The sequence below is a fragment of the Zea mays genome, chromosome 1, assembly GCF_902167145.1.
Source record: "Zea mays cultivar B73 chromosome 1, Zm-B73-REFERENCE-NAM-5.0, whole genome shotgun sequence".
Lineage (NCBI taxonomy): Eukaryota > Viridiplantae > Streptophyta > Magnoliopsida > Poales > Poaceae > Zea > Zea mays.
The window spans coordinates 225,669,252-225,694,329 of record NC_050096.1 but is presented as its reverse complement, the minus strand read 5'-3'; the positions used below and the strand labels follow the sequence as shown (position 1 = coordinate 225,694,329).

The 25,078-nt window shown below is 49.0% G+C and overlaps 1 protein-coding gene across 2 annotated transcripts; it reads right to left on the bottom strand.

Moving 5' to 3' along the window:
- On the bottom strand, positions 1-3,101 carry LOC100273842 (uncharacterized). 2 transcript variants are annotated; one of them, XM_008669732.4, is made up of 3 exons: positions 2,439-3,097; positions 985-1,122; positions 1-550 (listed from the first exon to the last, which is right to left on the bottom strand). In XM_008669732.4, the coding sequence occupies exons 1-3, from the start codon at positions 2,889-2,891 to the stop codon at positions 161-163; spliced, it is 981 nt and encodes a 326-aa protein (XP_008667954.1). In that variant the 5' UTR covers positions 2,892-3,097; the 3' UTR covers positions 1-160. The 2 variants fall into 2 exon arrangements, with proteins under 2 accessions (XP_008667954.1, NP_001141713.1); NM_001148241.1 differs by having other exon boundaries at positions 15-550; positions 976-1,122; positions 2,439-3,101.
- Positions 3,102-25,078: the final 21,977 nt, after the last annotated feature.

Sequence of the window (25,078 nt, the reverse complement as noted above, 5' to 3'; positions counted from 1 at the left end):
TGGTAGAAACCATGGAACCATGAAAACTGGTATTTTCATATAGTAGAGATAATTACATAGCAACACAGAAATTCAATGAAAATGGACCAACCAAGTGTTGCTATGATTCAAAACTTCATTGCCATTAATTGCACCTATTATGCATTTCTATATATGTCACTCAATTTAGTGTTCCAGCTATGTCTAATTCGTCCAATGCCTCAGAAACATCTACTGATGCTGATTCACTTTGGGTGTTGTCTAATTCGTCCAATGCCTCAGAAACATCTACTGATGCTGATTCACTTTGGGTGTGTCCATGTGTGTCCTTTAGCTTATCCAGAGCATCCTTCGCAGCACGGTTCTGAGCTATCTCCTTCTTTGGACCATAAATAGCACTTCCAACTACCTCACCATCAATCAACACCTGAACCTTCAAACTCTTATCCCATTCGTCTTTCAGAAATTTCACCCCTCGGTGAGTCTTTTGGCAAAACTCAAAAAGCTCGCTTACAGGGTGCTTGCCTAATGTCTCTAAGCCAATAAGTGGATCAGCCAATGTTCGAAAGACCTAACATGAACAACTCAAATATCAGTAAATTATTGACTCAAATGCAGAGATTAAGGTTTCTTAGAGCAACTCCAATTGTTACGTAAATTTTAGCTCTCTAAATCATAGATTTAAGAAGTTGCTAAATAACTTTGGGAGTAAAAATGTGAGTTCTCCAATAATTCTCTAAATATAGATTGTAGTTTTGTTTTGTATCTATCCACATAAAAAAGTCACAAATGTCATCAATTACCTTCATTATCTACATAATATAGTCAAATAGTTGTCAGATGTAAAGAGAAAAAATGAGGTTAGATGAGAAGTTGCTAAATTTAGAAAGTTCATTTAGAGAACTGATGGAGAGAAGTTTTTATATTAACTATCTAAATTATTGATTTATGAAGTCTTTTAGAGAACTACTGGAGTTGCTCTAGAGAAGTATATACCCGCCAAACCTCCTCTTGGTCGAAGTTGGAGTCCAAGTATATGGCACCAATAAGAGATTCCACAATGTCACACAGAACTTTAGGAGGATCCAATAGTCCATTTGAGTGAACTGGATATTTGCGCATTTCTTCTATGAAAAAACAGATCTGTAAACGCCAGAACATGAAGGATATATAAAGAAGATATCACTCAATACAAAACAGAAGTAAATGAGATAAAGCATAACGGTAATCTAGATAATCTGCTAGATAATATATTGAAATTGTGCAAAGTGAGTAAAAAAGTTAAAATAATTTGTCACATCCTAATTACAAAAAGCATACTTTTGTAAAAGAAAATATTCAATAGCTACCAAAATATCACCCAAGTGATTATAGTGATAAGTTAAAAAGTGATTATAGTGGTAAACCAGTTTGATATATCATTTATCATTCTGTGGGCAAGGGTATTGTGGTAGACTTTACGCCATCCAACATCATGTTTGCATTAGGATAAGAGCTCGCATTGTTTTCAGATCGTCCGACTAATCACGATTAGTCAGACTGATCGCTACTCAGTGCTCGATAAGGGGGTTCGATTTGATCAGGTGACCTGATCGTCCATATTGTCCGACTAGTCGGTGATATGTAGCGATTAGTCATCTGGTTAGCGATCAGTCGTGTTAATTACTCGGGTTCAGACTTCAGTTGTATGTTGATCTCATAGAGGTGTTGCCTTCTTGGTCATGGTCTAGTAAGTTGTAGAATTGCAGTTTCATAATTTCATAGACTTGCTGCTGGAGATGTACTGCTGTTTTGGACTATTTATAGTGCTGCCTTGTCTATACTTGTTCTTGTCCTGAGCAAGTCTCTATACTATATAAGTATATATCTATATATAGTGTTATATATGTCCTGAAAATACATAGGACGACCAGGGGACTATTAGGGTCAATCAGGGACGACTAATCGCCCTAATCGTCGCCTAATCGCGACTAGTCGTCTGATCGCCCAATGGCATCGATCAGACGATCAGGCGATCGGAAAACAATGAGAGCTAGTTGATTATTTTTAACCTTTTATCCATGTGCATAGCTTACAAATATTTGTGATGAAATCTTAAAGTTTATCGCTTCAATGGAGAAGACTTGCACTAACAACCAGTATATGACTAATTGGCACAAGAAACACACAGGAATATTTGTTATTAATTTGACTTAGCTATCTATGTTTTTGGATAATATCAAAATACATAATTTGATTCCAAATAATGGACACTGCCATAAAAACAGGATGCTCTACCAGCCCTTTTGCCAATTAATTGTATTTTTTTATTATGTCCAGTATAGATAGTATCAAAAACCAACAGGCGAAGGGCCGGACAAATCGATAATTTTCAAGAAACTATAAGGGGACGGATGAGCGATGCACAAACATCAACCTGATCTAGTATACAAACTGTCAAAGGAGTTTGGATATACAACCTGATCTTGAAGTTTAGGTGCCTTGTGTCTCAAAAAGCGGTGGAGCCCGCGGTGGACGGCAACGCGCGCGAGCTTCTCAGTGTCGACGTTAGCGGCGCGGAGCCTTGTGAGCGGGCCGGGCTGGAGCGTGCGGTAGGTGCGGAAGACCTCGCGCGACATGAGGCAGGTGAGGACGCCGTCGCCGAGGTACTCGAGGCGCTCGTAGGTATCCCCGGGGCGGTTGGGCCAGTAGAAGGAGCCATGCGTCAGCGCCAGCTCGACAAGAGATTTGTCGATGAAGCAGTATCCGAGGAGGGCTTCGATGGCGGTCACGTCCTTGGCGCTCATCGGCGGGACTTCCCCTGGCGGCCCGTCGTGCCGCTGCTCTCTCGGTGCGTACGGCGGCATTGCTGATGACTGCTTGCGGTTTCCTCGGTGGCGGAGGGCGGCGCGGACGATGTGGTCAATGGCCATACGCCGATGGGGAGGGCGTTTATCAGAAAGGAGGGCGGCGGCGGCGGCGGCACGCGGGTGTGGATTGGGGCCGTGTGGATTTGTTTTGTTTTTGTTTTTATAAGGGACCGTGTGGATTTGGTAAACAGAAAGGGCGGAAGCGGTGTTTGGGGTTCGGCATCGGAGTCCGATGGAGAAATCAGAAAAGGGCGGAAGCGGTGTTGCGTGCCGCGTGCGCACAAGCCGGCTTTGGAAGCGTGTTTCACCAACAACGGAGCAGCGCTTCTGCGCTTGGGATTGGGGTCGTTGGATTCATGGCGTGATCACATCTAGCATTGATGAGCGCGCAGACTCTGTCCGGGTGGTTGCTTCCGTCAGAAGTGATCTAGAAGGATCTAACAACCGTCGTATTTATTTTAGTCTTTCTAAATATCGGCATTTATCCCTCGATAAACAGTGTCCATCGAGGTAACCAACCAAATCCAATATTTTTATAGCAAATAAGAGATCTCTTATAAGAAGTTGTATATTTGATTACTAAATATTAAAATAGATCTTATTGAAAATGTTTAGGGTCAAAAAATATTTGAGCTCCAACATTTGAATCGTATATCATGTTATTAAAAAATAGATCATGTTATTTAGAAAATAAAATGTTAGAAAAGTGTACAAAATGAGGATAGAGCTTTAGCATATGAGGTTCTATATTTAGAACCCGAGAGACCGAGTAATATAATATTTGATGATTTTTATGGAATAGGACCGGTTGATCACTTGTTTTCAATTGCGGTGAAGAATCAAAAATAAGTCAACACAATGTTAAATATTAAGAACCTTCGTTCTTACAGACATTATCTTTAATAATGGTACTTGGACGAAGATAAATGATAAATATAGGATTTTACCATCAAATAACCTTTCTTCGAAGGTTACAAGTAGGTAATAATTTATAACAGAATGGAAGTATTTGTGTTTAATAAATGAAAGACAAATAACAAAGGATTAATCTTCTATTATATATATAGATATATATATCTTAAAGATCTCATTTCGAACCATACAATAAATAATTACATTATATACCTTCGGTTTTGCACAAAAGAAAACACAAAGATACCCTTCGGAAGAAAAGTGAGTAGTCGAGATTGCTCCTTATTCTCTCTCTGATGACCCTCTCAAAAGAAAAGTAAACAGTACGGAATACTTTTTCATTTATTAATAGGCCCATGACACAACTCAGGTGGAATTACAATTGTGTCACTAATCTCTATATATTCGTTCTAATGTAAACACCAAGGACAAAATTGTCTTTGTACTCCTTTTAAATTGGTTCGTTGTGAATCCTTCGGAATTAGCTTGAGTCGAAGCTATGATCACAATGGTTGTCGTAGCTTTGTCGCGCCCCTTTGCGTGCCTTGCTTCGATATTTACCTTCAGCGGTTAGTGTCACACCCGGTTTTAAAGAACAAAGCTGGGTGCATCTCATACATACGTGAAGAAGACAACATATATAATAACAGAGTGTATAGAGATAAATGTCACAATAAATTTAGAGTACTTATTACATAGCGAAAGTCTTACAAAAATAAAATATGAATATCGTAGGAACTAAAATCTATCCTTGGCGCCAGAAAGCTGACTGGGAGACGCCACCTAGATCAAGTCAAAAGTATCAGTGTTAGGCGGCTCCTCTTCGACCACCTGTTCTTCTCCTGTGGAGGGTGTGAGACGGCAAGAGTGAGCTCACACATGTTCATCGCTCAACAAGTTGTGGGGAATAATGTGGGATGAACTCACCAAAGGTGGGAGTTCATAAAGTGTAAGGCTGAACAATGAAATAAAGGCTGAAGCTGAGTATTGCTTTTAAGTTGGTCAAAATTTTATTAGCAATTACTAAGTTTAAGTAAATACCGAACCTTAGAAATAATAAATAAAAGTAATAGTAAAATAATCCCAGATGCAATGAAATGACAAATTAAGTTTAAGTTCCATAAATTAATCATGTGAGTGTCCGAGCCACTCATGACCGTGAGCACGACTAATATACCAGTTTTACACTCTGCAGAGGTTGCACATCTTTACCCACAAGTCGTGTTACCCATTTGCCACGGAGTTGATCAGACCCCATACACCTCTACCAAGGAAGCGAGGCAGAGTACCACTACGAGGCCTTTACAAAGTTCCACAAGCTTCAGACTAGCCGCTACAGTTTATAGGAAGCTCCAGTGCAGGAATCCCTCGCCTGACCGCCATCGTAGCAAAATCAACCCAAGGACCTCCCTACACTGACCACTCCCCTACTGCCCTTGCCCCTTTCGGATAAGGTAGTCATCCCCTAGCTTTCCTAGTTAATCAGCCAAGGGCGTGCCATTAAACCCTTGTGGTAGCACTATTTTCCTGGGTGGTTCTCCATGTTCCCATTAACATAATGATATTATCATGAACAAGAAATAATAAACACATAATAAAAAGTATAACAATGAGTGATGAATATCTCTATACCCAAAACCACATAAAGCAATAGCATGTACTACCCAAAAGTTTAGTAGTAAAACCAGAGGTGAAACAAGGTATAAAGATAGTCAAAATCTAGGGTAACCTATTGGGTCCCATCAAAATTAACCTATGCAGATCATTATGATTAATAAGAACATGAATAGGTAAAAGAAGTGATCAAGGGCACAACTTACCTTCTACGAGCTCCTGCTCAGCAGTCTCTACCAGCTAAACCCCGGAATCCTCTGTAGTTTGCTCGTCTACTCGCATCAACACAATGCATACATAGTATATCAAAAATTAACATTACACCAAACATATAAACAAAATACACAGTAATAATCTAGACATTAAACCAAGATCACAGGAACTGGAATCATTAAATCTGGAGGTATAGATTCTAAGTTATGGATTTTCTAATGTTTTATGTATTTAATACAAGATTAAGTACTAGATAAATGTTAATGTGTCTTCCATGCCAAAACAGAGGCACTAATGGATAGACAATAATTTTATGAAAATTTAGGAACTGGAATGGACCAATTTGGAGTTTATATGCATTTTCTATGAATTAAACAAGTTTCTACAATTAATTTAATATTAAAAAACTATTTCTAAATTAATTTCTCTGATTTTCTAATCCTCTTGACTGGGCCTCAAATGTTGAGAAGTGCAGGGGCTACGGCGCAAATATCCTAAAACTTAGAGAGTTACTGGCGTGGATGGCGGGTTGATATATGTAAAAGGCAGGGTCTCCTTTATAAAACGTACCCGCGAAGGGGTACGGTGAGATCTCGGCCGCCAGATCGCGAATCAAGGGCCACGATTAGATCTAGGTTATCATCAACCAGAACACGATAACCGCCCTCGGATTGAGGATCTATGGCCCGGATCTACTCACCCTATCTCCCACTCTACACCGTTCATCACAAATGGACGCCTCGGATTTAATCAAACGAAATGGTACGCTGTCCTCTAATCACAACCGCCCATCGCCAGGTCAGCGCTCGGCAGCCCTCTTCCCCATCAGCCAGCACCAAGGTATGGCGGCGCCCTCTGCGCCGCGGCGGAGTAAACGCCGGCAAGCGGTGTCCCCGCCAAGACGAGCTCCAATTGACCAACCGAGACGCGCAACACGAATGAACAGACTCAGTGAAGACGGGAAGGGGATTCGTACCGGCGCTTGCGCGGTGTCGAGCTCAGGCCACGGAGTGGATGCTGTCTGCGGCGGACCGATGGCGACGACGAGAAATTGGGGAGCCCCCAGCCAGCACCGAGCCGCCCGAGGTACCCTGATCGGTAGCACGCGCCAATACTAGCTTTCCCCCGACCACTGGACGAGCGTAGATGAATGAGTAGGTGAGAGGCCCGCACAGCGGATTTGCGGCTCGAGATGGCTTCGGTGGCGGCGGCGCGGGGCGATTGGGGAGGAGATAGGGGTTAGATCGCAGCGGACCGGTCTTTATGGTCGCGAGCAGGCACACCAGGCAAGTCGTGGAACTCCGATTCCCGCGGGTGACCTCCGCCGTGAACGGCGAGTTAGTTGGGGATGCGGCGGTCGTTCTGTTGCGCCCGAGCACGAAGTCCGTGGAGGAGATAAACCTGACCGACCGGGCCCGCTCGTCAGTGGGTGGAGGGCGCTGTCCAGTTGACCCCATCCACCAGTGGGTCTGTGATGCGCGCGCGGTGTGCGCGGATTTTTCCCCTGGGCCGAGCGCGCGTGAAAGGTGATGTGGGCCGAAAGCGTGATTCCCGGCCCGCCTGGGTGGTCTTCTCTTCTTTTTTTTTAATTTTCTATTTTCCTTTTCTCTCTTTCCAAATTAAAGTTTAATTTCCAATTTGAATTCCAATCTTGTGTTGAATTTAGTACCCAAATTAAAGGTAAACTTTAATCATACCCGAATGGTTGGGTTGATATTTTTATAGACTTCGTTTTATATTTTATAATGTCTCTTTCTTTCTTTTCTATTTTCAAATCAATTTTCGATTTAGGGTTTATTTTAAATCCTCATCCCATTATCATTACATTTTATTCATATTATTATTGCTTTTAATGCACAAACAAAAATCCAAAATGATGCAATGGTTTATTTGTGTCGTAGTGAAGTTTTACTCATTTTTAAACATGGCCAGTCACACGTGATGATAAATGGAGATGCACATATATTCAAAGGAGACAATTCCTCCTTTTATTCTCCCTTACAATTTGAGTATTACAAATCCTACCCCCTTACAAAGAATCTCGTCCTCGAGATTTAAGAAGGACTAGAGAAAAGATGGGGAAAATCTATGCGAAGCTCTTCTTCTCTCTCCCAGGTAGCTTCATCTTCTCCATGGTGACTCCATTGTACTTTGCACATCTTTATCACCTTATTTCTTGTAATTCGAGTCAAAGTATCCAAAATTTTGATAGGGTACTCAGCATAAGTCAGGTCATCTTGAACACTAAGGTCCTCCATTGGTAGCTGCTCCTCAGGTACCCTAAGGCACTTCTTTAGCTAAGACACATGAAATACATCATGTACATCTGACAGGTGATCGGGTAGTTCTAGTTGATATGCAACTTATCCCACTCGCTTTAAGATCAAGAAAGGTCCAATGAAGCGAGGGGACAACTTTCCTTTAACTTTAAATCTCCTCATACCCCGGATCGGTGACACCTTCAGATACACGTGATCACCCTCCTTAAACTCTAGTAGTCTTCTCCTATTATCAGCATAGCTCTTTTGCCTGGATTGTGCAATTCTCAAATTTTCTCTTATCATTCGAACTTGTTCTTCTGCCTCTTGAATAAGCTCAGGCCCAAAGAACTGTCTTTCTCCAGCCTGATCCCAATACAATGGAGTCCTGCACTTTCTGCCATATAAAGCCTCAAATGGTGACATCTTTAAACTGGCCTGGTAACTATTATTATAAGAGAATTCCGCATATGGCAAGCTCTTATCCCAACTTCCACCATGTTTAAGAGCACAAGCTCTTAACATATCCTCCAGCACTTGATTAGTCCTCTCTGTCTGTCCATCAGTCTGAGGATGGTAAGCTGAACTAAAATTCAACTTTGTATCCAAGCTCTCATGCAACTTCTTCCAAAACCGGGAAGTAAACTGTGATCTTCGATCAGACACGATCTTCTTAGGCACTCCATGTAGACAAACTATCCGAGTCATATACAATTCTGCTAGCTTGGCTCCCGTGTAATTAGTCCTCACAGGTATGAAATGAGCCACTTTTGTCAATCTGTCCACAATTACCCAAATAGAGTCATACCCAGCAGGGGTGCGGGGTAGTCCAACAATGAAATCCATACCAATTTCTTCCCATTTTCACTCAGGTATCTTCAATGGGTGCAATAGTCCAGTTGGTCTTTGATGTTCGGCCTTGACTCTTTGACACACATCACACTTAGCCACATGTGCAGCACCATCTCTTTTCAATCCATACCACCAATACTTCTGCTTCAAATCCTGATACATCTTAGTGCTACCAGGGTGGATAGAGTAATCAGAATCATGGGCTTCCTTCAATATAGTCTCACGAAGGCTATCAATCTCCGGAACACATATCCGATCTTTGAACCATATAGTACCTTGCTCATCCTCCGTGAATTCTGGCACTCTACCTTCCATAATCAGATCCTTAATCTCTTGAAATTTAGCATCACCCACTTGGCCCTTACGAATTTCTTGCTCCAAGGTAGATTCCAATTCAATGGTAACTCCTTCTGTATGAGTAACAATTCCCAAGTTGAGTCTCTCAAAATCTTTTGCTAATTCATCGGGTAGCTAGACAACAATAGCGGAGTGAATGTGCTCCTTCCGACTCAAGGCATCAGCAACCAAATTTGCCTTGCCTGGGTGGTAGTGAATCTCCAAGTCATAATCCTTAATAAGCTCCAACCAACGGCGTTGCCTAAGGTTGAGATCCTTCTGAGTGAATATGTACTTCAAACTCTTATGATCCGTATATACTTGACACTTAGTTCCCATAATGTAGTGCCTCCAAATTTTGAGCGCATGCACAACGGCTGCTAGTTCCAAGTCATGAGTGGGGTAGTTCAACTCGTGTTTCCGCAACTGACGAGACTCGTAGGCGATCACGTGTCCTTCTTGCATGAGCACACATCCTAATCCTTGGCCACATGCATCACAATAAATGTCAAATCCCTTCTGTAGATCTGGCATAATCAACACTGGTGGTGACATCAATCTCTTCTTTAATTGATCAAAGCTTTCTTGGCATTTCTCATCCCACTTAAATTCTCTTCCTTTCTCCAGAAGCGAGGTCATAGGCTTGGCAATCTTAGAGAATCCTTCAATAAACCTCCGATAATATCCTTCAAGCCCCAAGAAACTCCGAATCTCAGTGACGGTAGTGGGCACGCTCCATTCCATTATCTCCTTCACTTTAGCAGGATCCACTGCTATTCCTCCATTAGAAATAATATGTCCAAGGAATGGCACCTTGTCAATCCAAAACTCGCATTTACTGAACTTGGCGTAGAGTTGATTACCCCGTAGCTTCTGTAGCACCAACCTCAGATGTTCTTCATGATCACTTTCACTCTTAGAATAGATAAGAATATCGTCGATGAACACCACGACGAATCTGTCCAAATACTCCATAAACACCTTATTCATCAAATTCATAAAATAAGCTGGTGCATTGGTTAGTCCAAAAGACATAACAGTGAACTCATATAATCCATATCGAGTCGAGAAAGCCGTCTTAGGAATATCCGATGGTCTAATCTTCATTTGATGATATCCAGATCGGAGATCAATATTCGAGAACACCCTGGCACCTCTCATCTAATCAAATAAATCCTCAATACGGGGTAACAGATACTTATTCTTCACAGTAACATCATTAAGTGATCTATAATCCACACACATCCGTTGTGATCCATCCTTCTTCTGTACAAACAAAACTGGCACTCCCCAAGGTGAGGAACTTGGACGAATGTATCCAGCCTCTTGCAACTCTGTTAACTGCTTCTTCAGCTCCTTTAACTCTTCTACAGACATCCTGTATGGTCACTTAGAAATAGGAGCAATCCTAGGTAGAAGATCAATCACAAACTCAACTTCCCTATCTGGTGGCATCCCTGGTAACTCCTCTGGAAAGACATCCGGAAAATCTCTAACCACCCGAATGTTGTCACCAACAAACTCCTCTGCTATAAAGTATATCGCCCGTTTGGAAGAGGTGGTTACTGCAATTTGAACTTGAAATGTTTCTCCTTTAGGGTTAGTGAGTTCTATAGTACCTCTACCACATGCTATAATGGCCTTTGCCTTCCTTAACCATGACATACCAAGGATTAGATCTATACTGCTGGCCTCTAATATTATAGCAGTAGCTCCAAATTCTCTTCCCATAATGGTTAATGTCAATCTATGTGTCGTTTGATTTGCCTCAATAGGCCCTTTAGGTGTGATTACTATCATTGGTTTTCTCATGTTTAGTAGTGGTATCTCATTTGTGTTGGCATATCGAGTAGACATGAATGAATGTGTAGCACCAGAATCAAATAAATGGTGGCAGGAATGACATTAATGTAAAACATACCGAGTACGATGTCAGCACCATCAGGAGTAGCATCAACGCTGACTTGATTCACCCTGGCTATAGAATATCCCTTGCCAGGAGTCTGTTGCTTGTTCTTAGCTGGTGTACCAGAATTTCCCATCGGACAAGCATTAGCATAGTGCCCAATCTGACTGCACTTGAAGCATGTAGGGCCGGTCTTCTGTCCTGCAGACCTCGTCGGGGTGCCAGTGGGAGTAGCCTAACGAGTAGGAGGTGTCCGTGGAGACCCCTGTGGAGCATACTGAGCTGGGCGTGGTCCTCCTGGTCGAGTCGGTGTACCCTGTGGCGAAACGTAGCGAGGACGAACACTGCTGCTACCCTGTCCCTATGAGATAGCCTTCCTCTTCAAGTCTCTCAGTTGAACACGCTTGTGTTCAATCGCAAGAGCCTTATCCAGTAGCCTCTGAAATGATGGAAATGTGTGTGCCACCAGTGCATACTGTAGGGGTCCATTAAGTCCTTCAATAAAGTGTTCCTACTTTCTCTCATCCTCAGCAACTCCCTCTGGAGCATATCTTGATAGCTGTATAAATTTATCACGGTACTCGCTGACAGACATATTGCCTTGCTTCAATGACAGAAACTCCTTCTTCTTGATCTTCATCAATCCAGGTGGAATGTGGTAGTTTCTGAACTGTGTACTGAATTCTGCCCAAGTAATAGTATCAGCAGCATCATGGGTAGCAGTATAAGAATCCCACCAGTCAGCAGCAGGACCTGTCAGACAACCAGAAGCATAAAGAACCTTCTCCCGGTCCGAGCATTGGGCGATGTTGAGCATCTTCTCAATTGACTTCAACCAATCATCTGCATCAAGTGGATCTGGCGAGCTGGCGAATGTTGGTGGCTTATGACTCATAAATTCTCGGTGCTTATCACGAGGTGGAACCGGTGGTGGTGGTGGAGGCAATGATACTTGTTGCTGTTGCTGCTGTTGCTGTTGTTGAAATTGCTGTTGCAGCTGCTGTTGCGCCCTTCTCTCCTGGCGTATCTCTTCTCATTCCTGGCACAACTCCTGGCGTATCTCTTCTCTTTCCTGACGCATCTCCTGGCGTTCTTGCTGCATCTGAGCACACATATCTGCCATAGTGTCCGCCATTTGTTGCATCATCCTCATCTGAGCAGCAATTAGTGGGTCAACTCCGCCTGGTGGAGGATTAGGAGGATTCATCTCTGCTGGCTGTGGCTGGGGTTGTCTATATATCCACCGAGTGTGTCGATTAGGAGGTAAATCAATTCCACCACCCCGCCTGGCATTGACCATCTGAGTTAGATATATATGGTAAGAGAATAGTAGACAAGGCAGTAATTACGAATCATATTACTTTGGGGGATTTATTAGCTAAGCAGTTTAACGTTTTATCTACCATAGCTAATTCATTACCTTATAGTGGTACATACTAAGATGTCCATATATAATATTTCAATCAATCAAAGAAGAAAATCGGACATTTATCATCAGAACAATCAAACAACATTTTTAAATAGCAAAAATAGTTTTAATTTTGTCTTAGGCCTCCTATCTCCAAAGAAGGTCATAAATGTATGATTCCAATGTGTGAAATCCATCTTGTCTCAGAGTAGAAAAGGTAAGAATGATCAGAGTAGAACAGTAGAAGGTGAGACAGGATCAAGATAAGTGTAGAAAGAATCAGAGTAAGGTAAGTTTAGAAGGATTCAGAATAAGGTAAGTAGGTAAGGGTTTTGTCCATTTCTATCTAGGTTTCGTCCTACAGTCAACATTTCCTCTGATACCACTTCTGTCACACCCGGTTTTAAGGAACAAAGCCGGGTGCATCTCATACATGCGCTAGGAAGACAACATATATAATAACAGAGTGTATAGAGATAAATGTCACAATAAATTCAGAGTACTTATTACATAGCGGAAGTCTTACAAAAATAAAATATGAATATCGCAGGAACTAAAATCTATCCTTGGCGCCAGAAAGCTGACTGAGAGACGCCACCTAGATCAAGTCGAAAGCCTCAGTGTTAGGCGGCTCCTCTTCGACCACCTGTTCTTCTCCTGTGGGGGGGTGTGAGACAGCAAGAGTGAGCTCACACATGTTCATCGCTCAACAAGTTGTGGGGAATAATGTGGCATGAACTCACCAAAGGTGGGAGTTCATGAAGTGTAAGGCTGAACAATGAAATAAAGGCTGAAGTTGAGCATTGCTTTTAAGTTGGTCAAAATTTTATTAGCAATTACTAAGTGTAAGTAAATACCGAACCTTAGAAATAATAAATAAAAGTAATAGTAAAATAATCCCAGATGCAATGAAATGACAAATTAAGTTTAAGTTCCATAAATTAATCATATGAGTGTCCTAGCCACGCATGACCGTGAGCACATCTAGTATACTAGTATTACACTCTGTAGAGGTTGCGCATCTTTACCCACAAGTCGTGTTACCCATTTGCCATGGAGTTGATCAGACCCCATACACCTCTACCAAGGAAGTGAGGCAGGGTACCACTACGAGGTCTTTACAAAGTTCCACTAGCTTCAGACTACCCGCTACAGTTTATAGGAAGCTCCAGTGCAGGAATCCCTCGCCTGACCGCCATCGCAGCAAAATCAACCCAAGGACCTCCCTACACTAACCACTCCCCTACTGCCCTTGCCCCTTTCGGGTAAGGTAGTCATCCCCTAGTTTTCCTAGTTAATCAGCCAAGGGCGTCCCATTAAACCCTTGTGGTAGCACTGTTTTCCCGGGTGGTTCTCCATGTTCCCATTAACATAATGATCTTATCATGAACAAGAAATAATAAATAGATAATAAAAAGTATAACAATGAGTGATGAATATCTCTATACCCAAAACCACATAAAGCAATAGCATGTACTACCCAAAAGTTTAGTAGTAAAACCAGAGGTGAAACAAGGTATAAAGATAGTCAAAATCTAGGGTAACCTATTGGGTCCCATCAAAATTAACCTATGCAGATCATTATGATTAATAAGAACATTAATGGGTAAAAGAAGTGATCAAGGGCATAACTTGCCTTCCACGAGCTCCTGCTCAGCAGTCTCTACCAGCTGAACCCCGGAATCCTCTGTAGTTTGCTCGTCTACTCGCATCAACACAATACATACATAGTATAGCAAAAATTAAAATTACACCAAACATATAAACAAAATAAATAGTAATAATCTAGACATTAAACCAAGATTGCAGGAACTAGAATCATTAAATTTGGAGGTATAGATTCTAAGTTATGGATTTTCTAATGTTTTATGTATTTAATACAAGATTAAGTACTAGATAAATGTTAATGTGTCTTGCTGGCCAAAACAGAGGCACTAATGGATAGACAATAATTTTATGAAAATTTAGGAACTGGAATGGACCAATTTGGAGTTTATATGCATTTTCTATGAATTAAACAAGTTTCTGCAATTAATTTAATATTAAAAATCCATTTCTAAATTAATTTCTCTGATTTTCTAATCCTCTTGACTGGGCCTCAAATGCTGAGAAGTGCAGGGGCTACGGCGCAAATATCCTAAGACTTAGAGAGTCACTGGCGTGGATGGCGGGTTGATATATGTAAAAGGCAGGGTCTCCTTTATAAAACGTACCCGCGAAGGGGTACGGTGAGATCTCGGCCGCCAGATCGCGAATCAAGGGCCATGATTAGATCTAGGTTATCATCAACCAGAACACGATGACCGCCCTCGGATTGAGGATCTACGACCCGGATCTACTCACCCTATCTCCCACTCTACACCGTTCATCACAAATGGATGCCTCAGATTTAATCAAGCGAAATGGTACATTGTCCTCTAATCATAGCCGCTCGTCGCCAGATCAGCGCTCGGCAGCCCTCTTCCCCATCAGCCAACACCAAGGCATGGCGGCGCCCTTTGCGCTGAGGCAGAGTAAACGCCGGCGAGCGGTGTCCCCGCCAAGACGAGCTCCAACTGACCAACCGAGACGCGCAACACGAATGAACAGACTCAGTGAAGACGGGAAGGGGATTCGTACCGGCGCTTGGGCGGTGTCGAGCTTAGGCCACGGAGTGGATGCTGTCCGCGGCGGACCGATGGCGACGGTGAGAAATTAGGGAGCCCCCAGCCAGCACCGAGTCGCCCGAGGTACCCTGATTGGTAGCACACGCCAATACTAGCTTTCCCCCGACCATCGGACGAGCGTAGATGAATGAGTAGGTGAGAGGCCCGCGCAGCAGATTTGCGGCTCGAGATGGCTTCAGTGGCGGCGGAGCGGGGCGATTGGGGAGGAGACAGGGGTTAGATCACAGCGGACCATTCTTTATGGTCACGAGCAGGCACACCAGGCAAGTCGTGGAACTCCGATTCCCGTGGGTGACCTCCGCCGTGAACGTCGAGTTAGTTGGGGACGCGACGGTCGTTCTGTTGCGCCCGAGCGTGAAGTCCGCGGAGGAGATAAACTCGACCGACCGGGCCCGCCCGTCAGTGGGTGGAGGGCGTTGTCCAGTTGACCCCACCCGCCAGTGGGTCTGTGATGCGCGCGCGGTGTGCACGGATTTTTCCCCTGGGCCGAGCATGCGTGAAAGGTGATGTGGGCCGAAAGCGTGATTCCAAATTAAAGTTTAATTTCCAATTTGAATTCTAATCTTGTGTTGAATTTAGTACCCAAATTAAAGGTAAACTTTAATCATACCCGAATGGTTGGGTTGATATTTTTATAGACTTCGTTTTATATTTTATAATATCTCTATCTTCCTTTTCTATTTTCAAATCAATTTTCGATTTAGGGTTTATTTTAAATTCTCATCCCATTATCATTACATTTTATTCATATTATTATTGCTTTTAATACACAAACAAAAATCTAAAATGATGCAATGGTTTATTTGTGTCGTAGTGAAGTTTTACTCATTTTTAAACATGGCCAGTCACATGTGATGATAAATGGAGATGCACATATATTCAAATAAGGAGAGGTCTTTCGTGATCTGCCATCGAAGAGACTGTCAATGCGAGCGACGATCAGCTTCTTCGAAAGAAGCGACGATTATGACTATTATGAAAGTTGTATGTAAGACTCCCCCGTCAGGAGTAAAGAAGAAGGTTGTAGCTTCCGAAGCTGATAAACCTACATACGCAGCGCAAGAAACCGAAGATAACGGGGGTCCGCTTGGGACCACCCTATCAGAAATTGATAGGCTTATTGCTGATGTGGTACCCGAAAAAAGAACTAATGTCGTAGCCGCTCCTAAAATCTTAGCTTTGAAGATGAAAAATATTGGAGGAACTTCTGCAGAGAATAATATCTTTTACTTGAGACACCTAGGTGGCCAAGAGCTGACTGAGAAAGATATATCTGAATTGAAGGAATTTGCTATAGCGGGCGGCTATCAACCTGGGTCTATACTTTTTGGCAGCATAGACGAAGAGATCTTAGGATCTATTCTTGATTGTGCTGGAGCAAAATTAATTAACAATCTGACAAAGACCATTGGCTTTCTAAAGCTAGAAAGCGACCTTAGCAACTATCGGGAACAACATATCGCTGGTAGCCTGGTGTACTAAATTTTAAGGTACATATTTATCCTTCTTCCTAATTCGCTATTGTTTTCTAATTTGAAGTATGCAAAATCTTATGTATCTTCGGCATTATGACAGAGTTTCTTGCTGAGTAAAGCTTTGAAGCTACAACAGGAGGGGGAAGATTGGAAAACTGAGTTTATAATTACTGGTTTAGAGAAGAAGGTTGAGGATCTTGAAAATTTGTTGAAAGAAAAATACACCAGGATTGAATCGACTGAAGCGACCTTAGCCAAAGCTCGCTTGCTAAATGAGAATAAAGATACCCAAATTGCAGAGCAAAACAAACAAATTGAATAATTGGGCAATGACTTTGAAAAGTCAAAGTCAAATTTTAAAGATGATCTAAACTGTCTCAGTCGTGAAGCTGAAGACTTAAAAGTTAAAGTTAAAGTCAAAGCCAAAGTTGTAAGGAATATGAAAAAGTATCCGAAGCTAGAAAAAACCTTCGAGATACTTGCTTCGATTTCGTGGCCCGATGCTGCTCACGACTGCAAGAAATTTTCCACTCTATTGGGGCGGCTTCGATAGAAGATAAATACACACCTGATGATCTTCCCGGAGCACTAGAATGGGTGGAGAGAGAAATCGATGCCTTTGACGAAGTAATGGAGGGTCAAGGTGATTTATGTGCTCTAGTTGCCTCTTGTCGGGGACCATAATTAGGGGTACCCTCAAGACGCCTAATTCTCAGCTGGTAACCCCCATCAGCATAAAGCTGCAAAGGCCTGATGGGCACGATTAAGTCAGGGATCAGTCCACACGAGTGACTCGATCACGCTTCACCCGAGCCTAGCCTCGGCCGAAGGCAGCCGACCTCGAGAGACTTCCGTCTCGCCCGAGGCCCCCTTTTTATGGCGGACACATCACCGGCTTGCCCAAGGCCTTGGCTTCGCTCAGAAGCAACCTTGACTAAATCACCACACCGACTGACCAAATTGCAGGGGCATTTAACGCAAAGGTGGCCTGACACCTCTATCCTGACACGCGCCCCCGGCAGAGCCGAGGTGACCGCCGTCACTCCACCGCTCCACTGGCCAGTCTGACAGAAGGACAGCGCCGCCTGCGCCACTCCGACTGCAGTGCCACTCGACAGAGTGAGTCTGACAGGCAATTAGGCCTTGCCAAAGGCGCCACGGCGAACTCCGCTCCGCCCGACCCCAGGGCTCGGACTCGGGCTAGGACCCGGAAGACGGCGAACTCCGCTCCGCCCGACCCCAGGGCTCGGACTCGGGCTAGGACCCGGAAGACGGCGAACTCCGCTCCGCCCAACCCCAGGGCTCGGACTCGGGCTAAGACCCGGAAGACGGCGAACTCCGCTCCGCCCGACCCCAGGGCTCGGACTCGGGCTAAGACCCGGAAGACGGCGAACTCCGCTCCGCCCGACCCCAGGGCTCGGACTCGGGCTAAGACCCGGAAGACGGCGAACTCCGCTCCGCCCGACCCCAGGGCTCGGACTCAGGCTAAGACCCGGAAGACGACGAAACTCCGCCTCGCCCGACCCCAGGGCTCGGACTCCGCCCTGGCCTCGGCCGGACGACTTCCGCCTCGCCCGACCCCCTGGCTCGGGCTCGGCCACGGCAACTGAAGGCAAGACTCAACCTCGGCTTCGGAGGAAACCCCACGTCGCCCTGCCTAGAGCACAGACCGCCACGTCAACAGGAAACGTCATCATCACCCTACCCCGAATCGACTCGGGTCACGGAGAACAAGACCGGCGTCTCGTCCGGCCAGCTCCGCCAGAGGGGCAATGATGGCGCTCCACGAGCTCTATGACGACGGCGGCCCCCAGCTCTCTTACGGCAGCAGGACAACGTCAGCAGGGACTCGACCGCTCCAACAGCTGTCCCTCCATCAGGCTCCGCCGCACCACCGATAGCCACGACATCACGCCAGCAGGATGCCCAGATCTCTCCGGCTGCCACATCGGCATGTACCTAGGGCACTAGCTCTCCCTCCGCTAGACACGTAGCACTCTGCTACATCCCCATTGTACACCTGGGTCCTCTCCTTACGACTATAAAAGGAAGGACCAGGGCCTTCTCAGAGAAGGTTGGCCGCGCGGGACCGAGGACGGGACAGGCGCTCTCTTGGGGCCGCTCGCTTCCCTCACCCGCGTGGACGCTTGTAACCCCCCTACTGCAAGCGCACCTGACCTGGGCGCGGGACGAACACGAAGGCCGCGGGACTTCCACCTCTCTCACGCTCGGCTCCGGCCGCCTCGCCTCTCCCCCCTCCGCGCTCGCCCACGCGCTCGACCCATCTGGGCTGGGGCACGCAGCACACTCACTCGTCGGCTTAGGGACCCCCCTGTCTCGAAACGCCGACAGTTGGCGCGCCAGGTAGGGGCCTGCTGCGTGCTGACGAATAGCTCCCCGTCAAGCTCCAGATGGGCAGTCTCCAGCAACCTCTCCGGCCCGGGACGGTGCTTCGTTTCGGGGCTCTCGAGTTCATGTCCTTCGACGGCAGCTACGACATGATACTTCTTCCACCGCCGTGCGACCACGACAAAGGCGGCCGACAACCCGCCCGCCGGCGGCGGAATCGACGACGTCTACCCCGCGTGGTGGAAAAGCAACATTCGGGCTCGCTCCGTTCTCTCCCCCGCCAACGGAGGAGGAGGCGGGGCCGTCAAGGCCAGACGGGAGGCCACGCTTCGCCGGCCGTCGAGCGAATCGACGCCCCCGACGCCCCGACGGAAGGCACGCCGGACATCGACCTCGCGTTCAAGACGGAGGCAAGCGCCGTCCCCCCGCGGCACGACGACCCCGAGCAAGAAGACGACGCCGGCACGCTCGCGGAAAGCCTGCAGGACGTCGCCCTCGAACCAGAGATGACGGCGCAACCAGTCCCCGATGTGACTACGTCGCTCCTCGTCGACCAAAAGGTAACGACTAACTCCCATCTTGCGTCATTTCGACTCGGCCTCCACCCGCCAAACGACCTCGATTTGGCGGGCGCTCTCATTGAGGCGAGTGCAACCCCACTGAGGTTCTGTATGCGATCGCCTTGGGACCGACTGACGGACGTCTCGACCTACGGGCCCTCTGGGTCCGAGGAAGATGACGATCCCAGCATCGGTTGGGATTTCTCCGGACTTGGCAACCCCAGTGCCGTGCGGGACTTCATGGCCGCATGTGACTACTGTCTGTCCGACTGTTCCGATGCAAGCCGCAGCCTTGGCGACGAGAGCTGCGGCCCAAGCCGCGAATGTTTCCACATTGAGCTAGGGAATCCCACCGAAGGCAACCATCTTGGCATGCCGGAGGATGGTGATCTCCCTAGGCCGGTGCCTCGCGCCGACATCCCACGGGAGCTAGCTGTGGTCCCCGCTCCGGCGGGGGGTTACGACCCACAACTCGAGCAAGTCCGCGAGGCGCAGGCCAGGCTCAACGAGGGAACGGGAGCGCTTGAGCCGATCCGTCGGGACGTCGGACAGGCATGGGTGGGCCAACCCCTGGCCGGAGAAATACGTCATCTGCCCCAAGGTCTCCAGCACCGCGTCGCCAACGACGTCAGGATCAGGCCGCCGCCCGCATCCAGCGGGGTCGGTCAGAACCTGGCAACCGCAGCAATGCTCATCCGCGCGATGCCGGAGCCGTCAACCACCGAGGGTCGGCGGATCCAGGGAGAACTCAAGAATCTCCTGGAAGGCGCCGCGGCCCGGCGGGCCGAGAGCACTGCATCCCGAAGGCAAGGATATCCCTCGGAACCTCATGCCGCGACTTCCCGATTCATGCGGGAAGCCTCGGTCTACACCGGGCGCACGCGCAACACCGCGCCTGCGGCCCCGGGCCACCTCGGCAACGAGCACCATCGACGCGACCGTCGGGCTCACCTCGACGAAAGGGTGCGCCGAGGCTATCACCCCAGGCGTGGGGGACGTTACGACAGCGGGGAGGATCGGAGTCCTTCGCCCGAACCACCCGGTCCGCAGGCTTTCAGTCGGGCCATCCGACGGGCGCCATTCCCGACCCGGTTCCGACCCCCGACTACTATCGTAAAGTACTCGGGGGAAACGAGACCGGAGCTGTGGCTCGCGGACTACCGCCTTGCCTGCCAACTGGGTGGAACTGACGACGACAACCTCATCATCCGCAACCTCCCCCTGTTCCTCTCCGACACTGCTCGTGCCTGGTTGGAGCACCTGCCTCCGGGGCAGATTTCCAACTGGGACGACTTGGTCCAAGCCTTCGCTGGCAATTTCCAGGGCACATACGTGCGCCCCGGGAATTCCTGGGACCTTCGAAGCTGCCGGCAACAGCCGGGGGAGTCGCTCCGGGACTACATCCGGCGATTCTCAAAGCAGCGCACCGAGCTGCCCAACATCACCGACTCGGATGTCATCGGCGCGTTCCTCGCCGGCACCACTTGCCGCGACCTGGTGAGCAAGCTGGGTCGCAAAACCCCCACCAGGGCGAGCGAGCTGATGGACATCGCCACCAAGTTCGTCTCCGGCCAGGAGGCGGTCGAGGCTATCTTCCGAAAGGACAAGCAGCCCCAGGGCCGCCCGTCGGAAGAAGCTCCCGAGACGTCTGCTCCGCGCGGCGCCAAGAAGAAAGGCGGGAAGAAGTCGCAATCGAAACGCGACGCCGCAGACGCGGACCTTGTCGCCGCCGCCGAGTATAAGAACCCTCGGAAGCCCCCCGGAGGTGCAAACCTCTTCGACAAGATGCTCAAGGAGCCGTGCCCCTACCATCAGGGGCCCGTCAACCACACCCTCGAGGAGTGCGTTATGCTTCGGCGTCATTTCCACAGGGCCGGGCCACCCGCCGAGGGTGGCAGGGCCCACGACGACAACAAGAACGAAGATCACCAAGCAGGAGAATTCCCCGAGGTCCGCGACTGCTTCATGATCTACGGAGGGCATGCGGCGAATGCCTCGGCTCGGCACCGCAAGCAAGAGCGCCGGGAGGTCTGCTCGGTGAAGGTGGCGGCGCCAGTCTACCTAGACTGGTCCGACAAGCCCATCACTTTCGACCGAGCCGACCACCCCGACCATGTGCCGAGCCCGGGGAAATACCCGCTCGTCGTCGACCCCGTTGTCGGCGATGTCAGGCTCACCAAGGTCCTGATGGACGGGGGCAGCTGCCTCAACATCATCTACGCCGAGACCCTCAAGCTCCTGCGCGTCGATCCGTCCACCGTCCGAGCAGGCGCTGCGCCCTTCCACGGGATCATCCCTGGGAAGCACGTCCAGCCCCTCGGGCGACTCGACCTCCCAGTCTGCTTCGGGACACCCTCCAACTTCCGAAGGGAGACCCTGACGTTCGAAGTGGTCGGGTTCCGAGGAACCTACCACGCCGTGTTAGGGAGGCCATGCTACGCGAAGTTCATGGCCGTCCCCAACTACACCTACCTGAAGCTCAAGATGCCGGGCCCCAACGGGGTCATCACCGTCGGCCCCACGTACAAACACGCGTTCGAATGCGACGTGGAGTGCGTGGAGTACGCCGAGGCCCTCGCCGAGTCCGAGGCCCTCATCGCCGACCTGGAGAACCTCTCCAAGGAGGTCCCAGACGTGAAGCGCCATGCCGGCAACTTCGAGCCAGCGGAGACGGTCAAGGCCGTCCCCCTCGACCCCAGCGGCGACACCACCAAGCAGATCCGGATCGGTTCCGGGCTCGACCCCAAATAGGAAGCAGTGCTCGTCGACTTTCTCCGCGCAAACGCCGACGTCTTTGCGTGGAGTCCCTCGGACATGCCCGGCATACCGAGGGATGTCGCCGAGCACTCGCTGGATATTCGGGCCGGAGCCCGACCCGTCAGACAGCCTCTGCGCCGATTCGACGAGGAAAAGCGCAGAGCGATTGGCGAAGAGATCCACAAGCTAATGGCGGCAGGGTTCATCAAAGAGGTATTCCATCCCGAATGGCTTGCCAACCCTGTGCTTGTGAGGAAGAAAGGGGGGAAATGGCGGATGTGTGTAGACTACACTGGTCTCAACAAAGCATGTCCGAAGGTTCCCTACCCTCTGCCTCGCATCGACCAAATCGTGGATTCCACTGCTGGGTGCGAAACCCTGTCCTTCCTCGATGCCTACTCGGGGTATCACCAGACCCGGATGAAAGAGTCCGACCAGCTCGCGACTTCTTTCATCACGCCGTTCGGCATGTACTGCTACGTCACCATGCCGTTCGGCCTGAGGAATGCAGGCGCGACGTACCAGCGGTGCATGAACCATGTGTTCGGCGAACACATCGGTCGCACAGTCGAGGCCTACGTCGATGACATCGTAGTCAAGACACGGAAGGCTCCCAACCTCCTCTCCGACCTTGAAGTGACATTCCGGTGTCTCAAGGCGAAAGGAGTCAAGCTTAATCCTGAGAAGTGTGTCTTCGGGGTGCCCCGAGGCATGCTCCTAGGGTTCATCGTCTCTGAGCGAGGCATCAAGGCCAACCCGGAGAAGATCGCGGCCATCACCAGCATGGGGCCCATCAAGGACTTAAAAGGGGTACAGAGGGTCATGGGATGCCTCGCGGCCCTGAGCCGCTTCATCTCACGCCTCGGCGAAAGAGGTCTGCCCCTGTACCGCCTTTTAAGGAAAGCCGAGTGTTTCGTTTGGACCCCTGAGGCCGAGGAAGCCCTCGGCAACCTAAAGGCGCTCCTTACAAAGGCGCCAGTCTTGGTGCCGCCGGCGGACGGAGAAACCCTCTTGGTCTACGTCGCCGCGACCACTCAGGTGGTTAGCACCGCGATTGTGGTCGAAAGGCAGGAGGAAGGGCATACAATGCCCGTTCAGAGGCCGGTTTACTTCATCAGCGAAGTGCTGTCCGAGACTAAGATCCGCTACCCACAAGTTCAAAAGCTGCTGTATGCTGTGATCCTGACGAGGCGGAAGCTACGACACTACTTCGAGTCCCATCCGGTGACTGTGGTGTCATCCTTCCCCCTGGCGGAGATCATCCAGTGCCGAGAGGCCTCGGGCAGGATCGCAAAGTGGGCAGTGGAGATCATGGGCGAAACGATCTCGTTCGCCCCTCGGAAGGCCATCAAGTCCCAAGTGTTGGCGGATTTCGTGGCTGAATGGGTCGACACCCAACTACCAACGACTCCGATCCAACCGGAGCTCTGGACCATGTTTTTCGACGGGTCGCTGATGAAGACGGGGGCCGGTGCGGGCCTGCTCTTCATCTCGCCCCTCGGAAAGCACTTGCGCTACGTGCTGCGCCTCCACTTCCCGGCGTCCAACAATGTGGCCGAGTACGAAGCTCTGGTCAACGGATTGCGGATCGCCATTGAGCTAGGGGTCAGACGCCTCGACGCCCGTGGTGATTCGCAGCTCGTCATCGACCAAGTCATGAAGAACTCCCACTGCCGCGACCCGAAGATGGAGGCCTACTGCGACGAGGTTCGGCGCCTGGAAGACAAGTTCTTCGGGCTCGAGCTCAACCATATCGCTCGGCGCTACAACGAAACCGCAGACGAGCTGGCGAAGATAGCCTCGGGGCGAACGACAGTCCCCCCGGACGTCTTCTCCCGGGATCTGCATCAACCCTCCGTCAAGCTCGACGACGCGCCCGAGCCCGAGGTATCCTCGGCTCAGCCCGAGGTACCCTCGGCTTAGCCCGAGGTACCCTCGGCTCAGCCCGAGGTACCCTCGGTTCAGCCCGAGGCACCCTCGGCCCAGCCCGAGGTACTCTCGGCCCCCGAGGGCGGGGCATTGAACGTCGAGGAAGGGCAGAACGGGGCCACGCCAGACCAGGATTGGCAGGCCCCGTACCTGCAATATCTCCGTCGAGGAGAGCTACCCCTCGACCAAGTCGAGGCTCGGCGGGTAGCGCGACGCGCCAAGTCATTCGTCTTGCTGGGCGACGAAGAGGAGCTCTACCATCGCAGCCCCTCGAGCATCCTCCAGCGATGCATCTCCATCGCCGAAGGTCGGGAACTGCTGCAAGAAGTACACTCGGGGGCTTGCGGCCACCACGCAGCACCCCGAGCCCTTGTTGGAAATGCTTTCCGGCAAGGCTTCTACTGGCCAACGGCGGTGGCTGACGCCACTAGAATTGTCCGCACCTGCGAAGGGTGCCAATTCTATGCGAAGCGGACACACCTGCCCGCTCAGGCTCTGCAGACAATACCCATCACCTGGCCCTTCGCTGTATGGGGTCTGGACCTCGTCGGTCCCTTGCAAAAGGCGCCCGGGGGCTACACGCACCTGCTGGTCGCCATCGACAAATTCTCCAAGTGGATCGAGGTCCGACCTCTGAACAGCATCAGGTCCGAGCAGGCGGTGGCATTCTTCACCAACATCATCCATCGCTTCGGGGTCCCGAACTCCATCATCACCGACAATGGCACCCAGTTCACCGGCAGAAAATTCTTGGATTTTTGCGAGGATCACCATATCCGGGTGGACTGGGCCGCCGTGGCTCATCCCATGTCGAATGGGCAAGTAGAGCGTGCCAACGGCATGATTCTACAAGGGCTCAAGCCTCGGATCTACAACGACCTCAACCAGTTCGGCAGGCGATGGATGAAGGAACTCCCCTCGGTGGTCTGGAGCCTAAGGACGACGCCGAGTCGTGCCACGGGCTTCACGCCGTTTTTCCTGGTCTACGGGGCTGAAGCTATCCTGCCCACTGACC

Coding starts and splice junctions, on each gene's coding strand:
- LOC100273842 (NM_001148241.1), bottom strand. CDS start 2,891: ATGGCCATTGACCACATCGTCCGCGCCGCCCTCCGCCACCGAGGAAAC. Junction 1,123..2,438: donor CACCTAAACTTCAAGATCAG/GTTGTATATCCA, acceptor TGGCGTTTACAG/ATCTGTTTTTTCATAGAAGA. Junction 551..975: donor ACCAAGAGGAGGTTTGGCGG/GTATATACTTCT, acceptor TGTTCATGTTAG/GTCTTTCGAACATTGGCTGA.